This window comes from Durio zibethinus, chromosome 14, assembly GCF_047325235.1.
Source record: "Durio zibethinus cultivar Kanyao isolate XHJ-2024 chromosome 14, ASM4732523v1, whole genome shotgun sequence".
In the NCBI taxonomy this organism is placed as follows: Eukaryota; Viridiplantae; Streptophyta; class Magnoliopsida; order Malvales; family Malvaceae; genus Durio; species Durio zibethinus.
The window spans coordinates 15586913-15600703 of NC_143175.1; the positions used below are offsets into that span (position 1 = coordinate 15586913).

Sequence of the window (13791 nt, forward strand, 5' to 3'; positions counted from 1 at the left end):
GTGTTCCCTAATAAAAATGAATAAGTAATAATTTCCTTTTCAAATTGATTGGGTAGTTTAGCACATTAAAAGCTTGGTTTATTCAATAGAGCTTCATAGTATGAAAGGAATAAGAGAGATGTAAACTTTTCCTCTAGGCTTACAAACGAAACATAATCTTCTAAAAGGTAAGAATTTTTTGAAAACCAAACATTGTGATACTGTTTTTAGTCTTAAAATATGGCATTCTAATAAATATCAAAGCTAGTCAAATGGGCTTAAGATTTTGAAAGGTCAGTTTATAATGGAAATGGGCTAAAAAAATTTTGATATCAATCCCTTTTAATTGATTTCAAACTTTTGGGATCTTGATATTTTTGGATCTTTCCAAATGGTTTAGATTACTTTCGGTTAGCATCTGTCTCACTTAGTATTAGGAGTGACTTTAAATCTTTCAAGGTTTGCTCTAAATTGCCCATTTTGTAGGGTGTTTTAACCCTAGAGCCACATGTGTTTTTTTTTTTTCCTTTCTTTTCTTCTTTTTGATTATTGCATTATACACTTAAAAATCCAAACTTATCCAACATCAATTAATGGTTCAAATTCGTAATTGGATAATAAAAGAAGATAAAAAGGTTCATAAGTTTTATAGTTGTTCTTCAAAGAGAAGATCTTCAATTTAATCATTTATGCTTGGTCCAATATAGACTTTTAAAAGGATGTAACATAGGTCAAAGTTCAAGGTTTTCAAAGCAAGGGATAGATAGGCCCAGAAAAAGTGTTTAAAGGTGACTAAACCAAATATTATCCTTTCTTATTTGAAGAAATCACTTTGGAGTATTTGTCATTTCATTTTCCCATACTTTCCACTCAACCATTTTATTCATTTTTTTCCTTTTGTTTTTTTTCTTCTCTTTTCTTCTTCATTTTTCTTTTTCACCTTTTTTTTTTTCATTTTTTCCCATTTCCAATTTTCTCATTCTTTCATATTTTTTTCTCTAAGTGGATTCAAAACTTTTAGGAACCTTTTCTTGGACATTTGCCTCATTAGATAAGGTTCATTCCTGGACTTCATCATAATTAACCCTTGAATACATCTTCTTTGATTTTTTTTTAATATCGTAGGTGATCATTGGTTAAGGTTCATTTAGAAAAAATTTTATTGGGCTTAAAGGGAAGTAAAGGATAAATTTCTCTATTTGTAAAATAATGATGAAAGATGGCCATTTATCATATCAAGCATAATTACTCAAATTTGAGGGGTAATTTTTTTTCAAGAAAAAACGTTTGAAGAAAGGTTTTTTTCTTAAAATTTTCATTGTTTGGTACTTCTTGGTATTTAATTTTTTTGAACATTGTCTAGTTTTCTCTCATTGGTTGTCACAATGTATGGTATTGGAGAACACGATCGTTGGATGATCGGGAATGAGAAAAAATAAGCGAGGTGCTAAAAAGTGTTTTCGATAAAAAAAAAAAAGAGTTGCAACGAATCTTTTTTAGAGTGTGATTGGCTACCTAAAAATTTATCTTTTTAATAAAATATTTAAAAGATTTAAAAGTTTTATAACAAGAAAAAAATTAAGGTATGGAAAAATCATATTTAGGGTTTGGGAGTCGATATGCATAGGGAAAGATTAGCACTTCCATAGCGTCAGTCGAAGACGGTATCAATTAATTATATGTTATCCTTAAACTTTGATAAAAATGGTCATATTCTAATGTTTAAGATTAATTCCTCATTCTTTTTTTTTATTTAAAAAAAAAACAAATCATTTTTTTCTTTTGAAAGGCAAAACATTTTTAATTAATTTTTTTTCTTGAAAAGCAAAACAATTTATTTTTTGATTAAAATGAAAATTTCCTAAGTATGAACATATCTTTTCCACTCTCTTATACTTGGTAGAGTTTCAAAAATATTTCTTGCTTAGGGATTTTCAATTTGTCCCACACAACCGATATAATACCTTACATAAATAATAGTCATTGAGAGTCTCCTATAGTTAGGCCAAATCTCAAAGGCTATATTTATTTGAGAGATTATCTTATTTTAAAATATTTTTCTTTGAAGAAACTTTATTTATAAAACTAATGAATGTATGCATGAACATAGTAATAATATGGATGCATGATGATTGAATACGAATGACAAAGTATAAAGGCAAAACAATTTAAAAATGAATGTAGCAACAAAATGAAATGAATGCAAGTGCATTAATGGGATCAAGGATTGGTTTTAAGGTTTGAGGGTTGATTCGGGTTTTAGGGTTTGGGGTAGGTTTAGGGTCTAGGGAATGGTTTTGGGATTTAGTTTAAGTTTAGGGTTTAAAGTTTAGGTTTAGAGTTTGGGGTTAGGATTTAGGTTTAGGGTTTGAGGTTTGGGTTTAGGTTTAGTGTTTAGAGTTTGGGTTTAGGGTTTAGGGTTTCATGGGTGGTTTAGAATTTCATGGAAAATATATGTGATGGAAACAAATAACAAAAATGCCATTGGTAAAAATGTAAATATTTGTGCAATGAAAATGCATGAGTAAAAATTACAAACTAGGGCAAATCTAAGAAATAAATTATAAACAAAACATGAAAGGGACAATGAGATAAAAATAGATCAAAATCAATAATTAAAAAAAAATCAAATACATGTTCCACTAATTTTTTTTATTTTGAAAATTCATGCAAATAAACACAAAATCAACAAAAAATCTACTAAACCCTCATTTTATTCATGAAAATTTTAAGCAAACACTTTGAAAACTTGAAGAACAATGCAAAAGCACAAACATTTTAAGATGAGTTAAACAACCTATAGCCATAAACTAATCAAGGAAGTTTTGTCCAAGCATAGGGAAGGCTTGGTCGAATACCCCCCATGGCATTCCACAAACATTGATTATTTTATTTGGCTACATTATACATGAAACATTCATAAAATTGTGATACAAAGACATTTTTACTAAAAAAGGAATTTCATCAAACATATAACAAACTAACAAGTGACGAAACGATAGAAATAAACACATATAGCCAAACACCAAACAGACACCACTAAACTAATCCAAATCCATGCAATTAACGATTGAAATAACAATCAAATCATTCATAAGCAAGATTAGAAGTAAGGAAAACATTAAGAATGGACTAAATGAGGTTTGGCTATGGAAGAGGCAAAGTTGATTGAATCTCTAAAGTTTGTCAACAATGGTGGATTTGTTTTTTTTTTCTTTGATCACTTGTCTCAACTCAAACTATCAACTAGTTGATTAAACTTTTGGATCAAATTTGAGTTTAAAAACACAAACAACTATGAATTTTCTTCAAGAAAAATAGAAAAAAAATAGAGAAAACAAATATAAAAATTCAACGGAATGTGATGAAATACAAGAAAGGAACTAAAAATTATACCTACAAGCAAGCAAGCCTCCAATTTTTTTCTCTCTTATTTTCTTGTATTTTTGTGAATCCTAGCTGTCTTCCCTCTTTCATGCTTCTTCCTTCCTTTTAGCCCCCCTCTGATGAAAAAAAATCTCATGCTTAATCCATGCAAACCTTTATATTAAAAAATCATTCAATAGCCATCTTTTCTCCCTTGTTTTTCTTGCAAGTAGCCAACTTTCATCATTAAATCCAACCTTATAAGATCATCTCATAGGCAAGAATGTTTACAGCGAAAGGTTGCATTTTTAATACTGTTAGAATCAAGTGAAAAGTATATTTTACCTCTTGTTATGTTTATTATAGCATTTGTTATGTTTTTTTAATAATTTTTCTATTATTTTTGTTATTATGATAATTTATTCAATTATTTTATAAAAAAATAAAATTGATAAAAATATATTTAAAGTGTATAATAAATTAATATTTGAAAATTAAAAAAAGAGACTTTGATTAGAAAATGATAATTTTTCTAAATAAATTCTTGAATTAAAATAATTAGTGACTCCATAATAATGTTCGAAAATTATTAATATCTTTTAATATGAGAATTAATTGAATATATAAAAATATATTGAAATACAATGTTGGCACATGAGTATTGATAAATTTCTCTATCGATATACCTAAGATACACCTAATACAAAAATCAAATGTTGCAAATATTTATAAAATATTTTTCAACTTTCTTTTTACAACGTTAAATATATTCAAATGAATGCAAATTTCAATTTTTAAAAGAAAAGAAAAGAAATGATATGTTAGATTAAGTTTGTAACTCTAAAATATTTTATTATAATTATAAAATGAATAAAAAATAATTATTAAAAAATAAAAATTAAATTAATATCTAATAAATTATTATAAATATATTTATTTATAAAATATTTTATTATTTCATTTACATATATAAAATAAAAAGTAAATATTCATAAATATATATAAAAACAAAATCCCGCAACGGGGGGGAACATTCTAGTAACCATGAAACGAAACTAAATTCTAAACTGGCTCACAAAATTGGCGATCCTACAGTAACAAGTTTTGTATACTTTTCTTTTTCTTAATTCTATTCAAGGCGTTTTAAGTTAAAGTTTCTTTGAAATGATTGAATCTTTATTTAGATTCAATTTTGAGCAACATTCATTGTCAAGATTATCAGTTAAAGCAACGAATACTGTCAAAGCCATTAATTTAAGCAACTGAAGATTTTTTTTTTTAATTTGAGAATAGAGATCGGATTGAATTAAAGCCGATAATTTGTGCAATAATTTATGTAATTGAATAATTGGTTCATGGAAAACACAAAAGAACAGCCCAATTTCCCTATGAAAATTGGCATTTTGCACACCTTATTATAGCGAATACAGGCAAATTAATCTAAGCATAAATATATGAAAACCTATATCAAAACATGCAAGTGAAAAATGCGAAAACAAAATTAACAAAAACCAATTTATAATTAAGAATTATGAATGGGTTAACGTTACAAATTATCTTTGAATTATATTAAAATATTTTATGTGGTATTTAAATTTTAAAAATATTTAATTTGATATTTGAATTATGAGTTTATTAATTTTTATTATATTTAAAAAGTTATTTGTACGTTAAATGTCATAATTAAAAGTTAACCGAAATAAATATTATATTAATTAATAAATTTATAATTTAAATATTATATTAAAGATTTTTAAAATTAAATATCATATTAAATATTTTAATATAGTTTAAAATCGTTCATAAGATTAACTCATTATGAATTGCCCTCTGTCTTCCATCTTAGCTCTAACACCTTCAACGTTAACATTCTCAGGCAACTCAAATTTCCTCGTAAACTTCCCTAGCTTTCTCTCCCTCCCATTATCAGCCTCTTCTCTATCCCTATTCTTCTGCCTCTCAAGTGCAAGAACTCAAGAGACGTACGATATTGTAGTCAAATATAGGTAAGGCACCGGTTGCAGCGATGAATATGCCGTGATTAGTGCTGAGGATTTGTCTTAATTCTTAATCAAAGCCATAAACGCGTTGCTCTTTGTGGGCAATCAAACATTATCAACTCATCTATAATTCTGTTTTTTTATTTTTAAATTAAAATCAAATAGTAATTTTTTGCCCATTATTTTTGTCAATAACTGGGGATCACTCATAATTATTTCATTGGATTCCTTTTTTGGAGAAAAATAATGTATTTTGGCTTATTATACCCTACACGAGTTGGCGCATGCTTTGTTGATCATGAATTTCAATTATTATTATTATTATTATGATTATTGTTTTTCAAAAACAATTGCATCATGAATTTATAATAAGATTTTTGTAACACTTGATCTCTCAAGATTTTGACTGGATTGTGAGTGATTTTATGCTTTTTGTCTCTCCCTTATCCCACCAAAGAGGCAGAACATGTGATGTTAAAAATATGTTGAATTCCTTTTATTCCAAAATTTCGTTCATTTAAATTTTTTTTTTTTTTTTTGGGATCGTTAATTGTTTAAGCATGAATATTTTAGCATTGAAAGATTGATTTATTCAATAAAATCCAAAAGAACCTACCTTGTTTCCTAAGTTAAATCATTTGACATAAGTACTTTAAATATTGAGGACTATTGCATCTACAAATCTTCTTCCCCTTTTGTTGCATTAAATAAAAAATATTAACCCGTATGCTATTATAATTTTTATTTTTTTTGCAAATGTATTAAAAATCTAAAATGATAGCTGCACGCATTTATCTTTAATAATGAAAATTATTCATCCCGCTGCTTTTATCATCTTATTATTTGTTTCACCTAATATAGCCATTAAATTATAAAAATTTCAGTTTATTTTTATTTTAAAAAAGTTTATGAACTATATGACAAAAATGTTGGGGAATACCACAACTCTGATATCATTTGTTGGGCTAAAAACTTTCAATCTAATCACACCAGCGGAAGCAAAATCAAACAATAAATCAAACACACAAGAAAAAATAATTTAACGTGGTTTGGTCCAATCAACTTACGTCCACGGATGAGAAATAATATCCACTAATTGTAGAGAATTACAAACATACATCAAATCATCAATCTCACTCAACAATCAATACTCATAAGACACTCTCAATCTCTTCTAGTCCTATGAAGTATTTTCAACCCAAATAAACTCAAATTCAAACCCTTATGCATCCTTTCAACATAACCAAACACATACCGATATGCTCTCATACATCATATTTATATGAACCATTTCAGTCTCTTCTAGTTCATTCACAAACAAACATACACACTCATAAAAGGTAGAGCCCAATACTCCTATGAAGTGTCTATCTCACAAAAAACTACAACTTTCTTACATATTTTTTTCATACCTAATCTTGTAAAGACTTCACCTATTTATAACCATACAAACTTATCCATTAAAAATCTCTTTCCTCTTAAAATTTTTTTCTTGTAAGTCAAATTTGCCTATTAAGAATTTTTTTCTTCTTTGAATTCTTCTATTATAAGTCAAACTTACCTATTAAAAATTTTTTTTCTTTTAGAATTCTTCTTTTACAAATTTTTTATCAATCAAACAATATATAACGAATTTCAAATAAATCTCTTACGAGTTTTGAGTCAATATTCTTAATAAAAAACTCTCTAAGTTACAAAAATGTTCTAACTGATAGAAGTAGTAAATATTAGGTGATTATATACAGAATTGGAGGAGAAGAACAAACATGTAATTCAAATCAGAACTGATATTTTATTTCGTTTAATTCTTTACTTGTTGTTTACACAGTAAAATCCAAAAATTATTTACAAAGATCCAGAAATCAGTAATGTAGGTCCCTCACTACCAACAATCCAAGACAAAGAATGTCTTACTACCTCTGAAGCTAGTTTGGCAGGGATACACGTATGCGTACATATATATATATACATGTATATCAATTTTTTTATATTAAAGTTTTATTTAGATGAATAGTAAAATTGATTATAATGAAATTAAAAATAATAATAATAATTATTATAACTGTAATTACAAAAAAAATATTATAATTACGATTAAAAATTTTAATTAAAAATTTATACTAAATAAATTTAATTAAAATTAATATTTGACCCAACAAATTTAATTACACCACATCGAAATCGCGATAGAATTCAAATGAATACCGAGAATCTTTGTAATAAAACAAAACCACAACCATGGATAAAAACCAAAAACCAAACCCCTGCCCCCCAAAAAAATTAAAATATTTCAATGAACGTGCATTCCATTATAGGATTTCAAGAGAGATTGGATTCATTCTCTTCAGCCACAATCCATATTTTCTCTCATTAAAAATAAAAATAAATTGATTAATAAGGGTTTAGAAATTCATGTGTCGTGATCCGAGATATAATTAGAGACTAATTTAATTAAACTATATGGGTTTTGATAAATGCGGGCAGATGAAGGAAAATTTAATGTATATTTTTCTCCCTAATCCCCATGGCCTCGACCTCAATCAAGATGTCTGTCGCATGCTCCGGCATAAGGCATGGTTCAGCCCACTTTTTCAATGGTGATCAAAGGTGTTAATGATGATAAAATTTAAAAGGCATTCTTATACAATTAACCTTCCTAAAGTTTTGGTTAAGATTTGCTGCTGTCAAAGAGAGCAATGTGTCAGAGTCAGAGTGTTCCTTTTCGTTTTTCTTTTCGTAATTTTTGAGGATCATATGCTTTTTGTTTATATGTATAATACATTGTTATATTTGAAGTGATCACTTAAACTTAAGTCAAATGAAATTTGGATAAAAATCTTAGTTTCACGCCCAAACTAATTCTTTGTATTGAGTTTATTATTTTTGATAAGACGAATCATGGGAATTCCAAGTTCTGTCGCAATTTTTTTTTTCTGAGCAAATGCATTTAAATTTTTATTTTTAAAAAGTTTCTCACAAAAATCCAATTTTGCGTAAAAATTTATTGTTATATTATATGTACACAATCTATAAATGTGTTATCAATTTAGTGATTTTGATTTTTTTAAAAACTATTTTTAGTTAATTATTTTTTTCGTTTGTTTAGTTAATCACTTTTAATTAACATCGAACAATCTTTCTCATAAAAAGTAAATAAAAGATTAGAACAAAGGAATTAATATAACCCTAACTATTTGAATTATTATGTTAAAATAATTTGGTCTAATATTGGGTATTGATTAGCTGTGAAAATTGAATTTCACTTAATTAAAGAAGTGGAGGAAATCAAGGTGAAAAAGATGGTGGAAAAATGGGATGTCAATATCTATATATATATATATATATATATATATATCTATATTTATATACACACTTGAGATAAAAACTAATCAAAAAGAAAGTATTTTGTACAATACGACCATACTAAATATTGTCGGACCCTTAATAGTCGAAGTAAGCTCACCTTATTGAGCAGGCTTTCATTTTCAAGCCTCAACCTTTGAAAGAAGTTCCTTTAAGAATAGATCAGAGATTTAATTAAACTAAAGAATTTCTATATTCTGTTACTTTTAATTGTCAAAATTTCTCATTGACTTTCAGACCTCTAATTTTCTCCAGACCCAGACGTAAGAAGCTTTTCAGATATGCTGATAAGCCTAGAAGATTTCAAAGATTTAAATTTGCAAGAAAGAAGAAAGATCCAAAGATCAAAAGTTCCAAATATTTTCTTTGTGGAAAACCAAGATATTTTTCAAAGAACTGCCCAAAGTCAAACAAAAAATCAGTGAAGATGATCCAAGACATTACTAATATCTCAGGTATCAATCTCTTAGATGATGATCTTGAATCAATTTTCTCCTTTGATGATGAGCAGAATGAAAGATCCCTGTTTATGATCAAACAGTTTGATGATGATGAGTTTACAGAATCAGACTACTCAGAATACTCAGATGATTTCACAGATGATCAACGTTATGAGTATATGTCAGTCCAAGAACTCCAAAAAATCCAAACTCTCCAACCTCCAAGATTGCCCTTAGCTTCAGTTCAGATCTTTCTTTACAAACATTTCCCTCCTATAACAGTCACAGTTTTTTTTTACACTGGTGCAGCCCAAACCATAGCAAACCCTCTTGTCTTACCCAAAAACCTTTGGACAAAACAGAAAACTTTCTTCAAAACCGCTGATGAGATTGTATTTTTTACAGATTTTATTAGCAACCCTGTTACCCTTTAAATCTTACCGGGTTGTCAAATAACTCAAAAGATTTTAGGATCTCCACTTCTCCAAAAAGACCTTGTTATTGGTTTTGATATCATTATCAGTATACCAGGTTTAAAGCTTAGTGAAAAAGGTATCAAGTTTGAAAGTTATTTTAGACCTTGAAAAAACCTTCCCAATCTCTTCACCCTAACCATTCAACCAGATGTTTTTCAAGAATTCAGACACAAGTTCATTCACTTTTTGTGTGCAGAAAATCATTTAGATTTCCTCCAAAAATGTGACCACCTACTTTGGAAAAACCCTGAATTTTTCATTTTCCTTCCCTTCAAAAGAGATGAAAATGTCAATCCTACAAAAGCTAGTCATTCAGGCATGAACTCAGCTCATTTCAAGCAAGCAATCCAAGAATGCTCCCTTCTCTAGGCTCAAGGATTAATTGAACCAACATCTTCTCTATGGGCATGTGAAGCATTTTATGTCAACAAACGTTCAAAACAAGTTCGTGAAAAATTAAGATTGGTAATTAATTACAAGCCTCTTAACATTTTCCTTGCAGATGATAAGTTTCCTCTTCCAGACAGAAAAACTTTGCTTGCAAATTTGGCAAATGCAAAAGTCTTCTCAAAATTTGACCTCAAAGCAGGATTTTGGCAACTAGGTATACATACATCCACAAGACAAATACAAACGACATTTTACATTCCTCAACACCATTTTCAGTGGACAGTAATACCTTTTGGATTAAAAGTTGCTCCTTTACTGTTCCAGAAAGCCATGACCAAGATATTGGCTCCAATTCTTGATAATGCTTTGATTTACATTAATGATATCTTACTGTTCTCTCCAGATGTCACATCTCATACACAGTTATTGGATAAGTTCCAGCAAATTGTTCAACAGTATGGGATAATGCTCTCAGAGAAAAAGATGATCATTGGTGCTACAGAAATTGATTTCTTAAACATGCATCTAAAAGATGGTCAGTACATAGCTCAACCTCACATTGCTCAGTCACTTGTAGATTTCCCTGATGAAAATCTTTCAAAGAAGCAAAATTATTAATACTATTAAATTAAAGGATCAAAACCATTTATTTATATCATCCCAATGTGAATGTCAGCTCCATTTTCTACCTGTTTTTAAGTCAAAAAACTTGGAAATGCTTTATTTCTTATAGATTTTTTAACTATATTTCTTATGGATTAAATACAGGAGTCTTAAGCAAACGATGAAAAACCAATACAGTTAGAACTTAAAAAAAAAAAGACACTTAATAAAATAAGCAAGAAAATGTCACTTATAGTCCTTGATATTTTGTTTTGGTTTCACTTTAATTCTTAATTTTTGATTTTTTATTTGAATTCTTAACTTTTTAAAATGATTTCATTTTGATCATTTTGTCAAATTGATTTATTAAAATCGACGTAATTCACGTTGTAAATTACATGGTACGTCATCCGAACATATATTCTTTTGATATTTAGTGAACTTTTTTCTCAATTGTTAAGAAAACAATGTAACCAGAAAAAGGAACCACAAATAGAATCACTTTAAAAGATTAAGGGTATAAATGTACAATTCAGAAGCTAGAGACTACAAGGAAATCAACACTAAAAAAAAATAAAAAGGACTATGAATAAAGTTTACCTCGTAATGAATGACTTAATCTGACATCATATGGATTTGGCGTTATAAAGCCAAAATAACAAGAGTAAGGTTTGTATTTATTTTAATTTGTTAATTAATCAAGATTTGTCAAATAAATTTTCATGAAACAAAGAGAGAGAGAGCGTGCAAACACGACTGAGACAAAAGCGGGCCACGTTAGAAGGGAGCCAAATGGTCGGTTGTTGATGTTCATTGTTCACCAGCTAGCTTCACCTTCTCTCTGTCTTTGAATCCAAGACTCTTTCTTTTGTACTTTGTTTCACTTCTCTCAAAGCAAAACCCCCATCGCTCCCTCTCTTTCCCTACTTCTCCTTTCTTTCTGTGCCATAAAATAATTAACATTTCTTTGCTTTGTTTTTTCCATTTTTTCTAATGAGGAAAGTTCGTCCAAATTTTGATCTTCCAGATGGTTTGGATACCGTCCTGGAAGTTCCAATCCCTGAAGAGATGTTTGTTTCAAACAAGAATGGTCACAGATCATGGCAGCACATGAAGTCATGGACGAATATGAAACCAAATTCCGAGAGGTCTCCAGCTTCCATGACAGCTCTTTTTGGAGGAAGAAGCACGGAGATTCAGCTTTTGCTTGGAGTCATTGGAGCTCCTTTGATCCCTCTTCCTATCAAGTATGACCATGACAATTCCATCAGCAAAAACATCAAGGATCATCCCATTGTAAGGCACCAATCAAGTTATTACTTAGAATTTAATCAAGGTTTAATATCAATCCTTTTTACAAACTTTTTTTTTTTTTTGGTATATTCAGGAATCTTCAATGGCAAAATACATAGTGAAGCAATACATAGCAGCTGTTGGTGGAGAGAAAGCTCTGAATTCTATAGACAGCATCTATGCAATGGGAAAGGTGAAAATGGCAGCATCAGAGTTCAGTGCTGGGGATGGCAGTCTGAATAACAAGATTGTTAAAGTGAGAAATTTAAGAAATGGTGGTGGAGAGGTGGGTGGTTTTGTGTTATGGCAGAAAAGGCCTGATCTTTGGTGCCTGGAATTGGTGGTTTCAGGCTGGAAAATCAGTGCAGGCAGTGATGGAAAAGTGGCCTGGAGACAGACCCCATGGCACCATTCTCATGCTTCCAGAGGCCCTCCTAGGCCTCTTAGGCGCTTCTTGCAGGTACCCAATCTCTTTCATATATCTCACTGTTAAAGCATCAAGCTCAGATTGTTCTGGAAAATGATTCCTGGGATTGATTAATTTTATTCTCATTATCTGTATTAAATGTTCTGATTCGACCTTTGGGGGTAATTACTATTTCTGGTTTTCACTGATTTTTATGGTTTTTGACCTTTCCTTTTTCTCTATATGTATTGGTTACCTTGTTTTCAGGTCTAGTTGAATCAAATAATCTATTTTTTACTTTTTGAAAATTTGGGCCAAAGTTTCATGTGAACAATTATTAATAAACTTTTGACCTTCTACTTAACATATGACCCACTTCAACGTGGTTTATGGCCCAGTAAGTTAGCTCCGCACACCATGTAGGTTCACTACACCGGTCCATTCCTTAACAAAATATCATATCAATAGTTTCTTACCCGTAAGGATCCTAACAACAGTTGCACATACCGAAAGGTCCAAAACCCAAATTGATTCAAAGGTCACTTGTCACTAGTCTGCATTTTTTCCCTGTTTCATTTTGATTTATTCACTAAAAATCATTGCATTCCACTTGCCAGGGTCTTGATCCAAGGTCAACAGCAAATTTGTTCTCCAATTCTGTTTGTGTTGGTGAAAAAACGATCAATGATGAGGATTGTTTCAACCTAAAACTAGAGGCTGAATCTTCAACACTAAGAACTAGAAGCAGCAGCAATGTAGAAATAATCCGGCACACAGTTTGGGGCTACTTCAGCCAAAGAACAGGCCTCTTAGTCCAACTCGAAGACTCTCATCTTCTAAGAATTAAAGCCCCTAGAAATGGCAGCATTTTTTGGGAAACCACAATGGAATCCTGGATTCAAGACTATAAAACCATAGATGGCATCAACATTGCACATGCTGGCAAGACATTGGTGTCATTGTTCAGGTTTGGAGAGAACTCTGAGAGTCATTCCAGGACAAGAATGGAAGAGGCTTCGACAATTGAAGAAGTGGATTTTAACATAAAGGGACTGGCTATTGATTGTTTCTTGCCTCCTGGTGACTTGAAGAAAGAAGAGGAAGGCTATGGGATTGTCTCAAGTAATATAAGGTTGCCATTCAAGCTTAGAAATGGTTCTACTAGGGTTAGTGGTTCCAAAATAGTTGCTATTGATGTTGATGAATGTGAGGAATCCTCGGATGATGAAGAGTTGTAAATTTGATTTCTATAATTTTGTAAATATTAACACTGCAAAATATGTATCTGTTTGCTGTGCAGATGAAATGCTAAATTTTGAGTTGTTCTACCATATTTTGTAAAAGTTCTACTTTACAATATTTTGTTGAAAACAATTTAAAAAAATGCAGTTCCCAAGATCGAGGACGTTCATTAAATCAAATGTTAAGAAAGTATGATAATCCGTGCTGCTGGGTTTAGCTTTATGCTTCTGAAA

At 29.8% G+C, this 13791-nt stretch overlaps 1 protein-coding gene across 1 annotated transcript; it reads left to right on the plus strand.

Annotated features, from left to right (window-relative positions):
• Positions 1-11411: 11411 nt before the first annotated feature.
• Positions 11412-13780, plus strand: LOC111294456 (uncharacterized). Its single transcript, XM_022887763.2, has 3 exons — positions 11412-11913; positions 12005-12370; positions 12934-13780. The coding sequence occupies exons 1-3, from the start codon at positions 11611-11613 to the stop codon at positions 13552-13554; spliced, it is 1290 nt and encodes a 429-aa protein (XP_022743498.2). The 5' UTR covers positions 11412-11610; the 3' UTR covers positions 13555-13780.
• Positions 13781-13791: the final 11 nt, after the last annotated feature.

Bases quoted from the DNA above. Each gene is read 5' to 3' on its own strand.
- LOC111294456 (XM_022887763.2), top strand. From the start codon at position 11,611: ATGAGGAAAGTTCGTCCAAATTTTGATCTTCCAGATGGTTTGGATACC. The intron at 11,914-12,004 runs GTAAGGCACCAA...TGGTATATTCAG, and splicing joins ACATCAAGGATCATCCCATT to GAATCTTCAATGGCAAAATA. The intron at 12,371-12,933 runs GTACCCAATCTC...TCCACTTGCCAG, and splicing joins CTCTTAGGCGCTTCTTGCAG to GGTCTTGATCCAAGGTCAAC.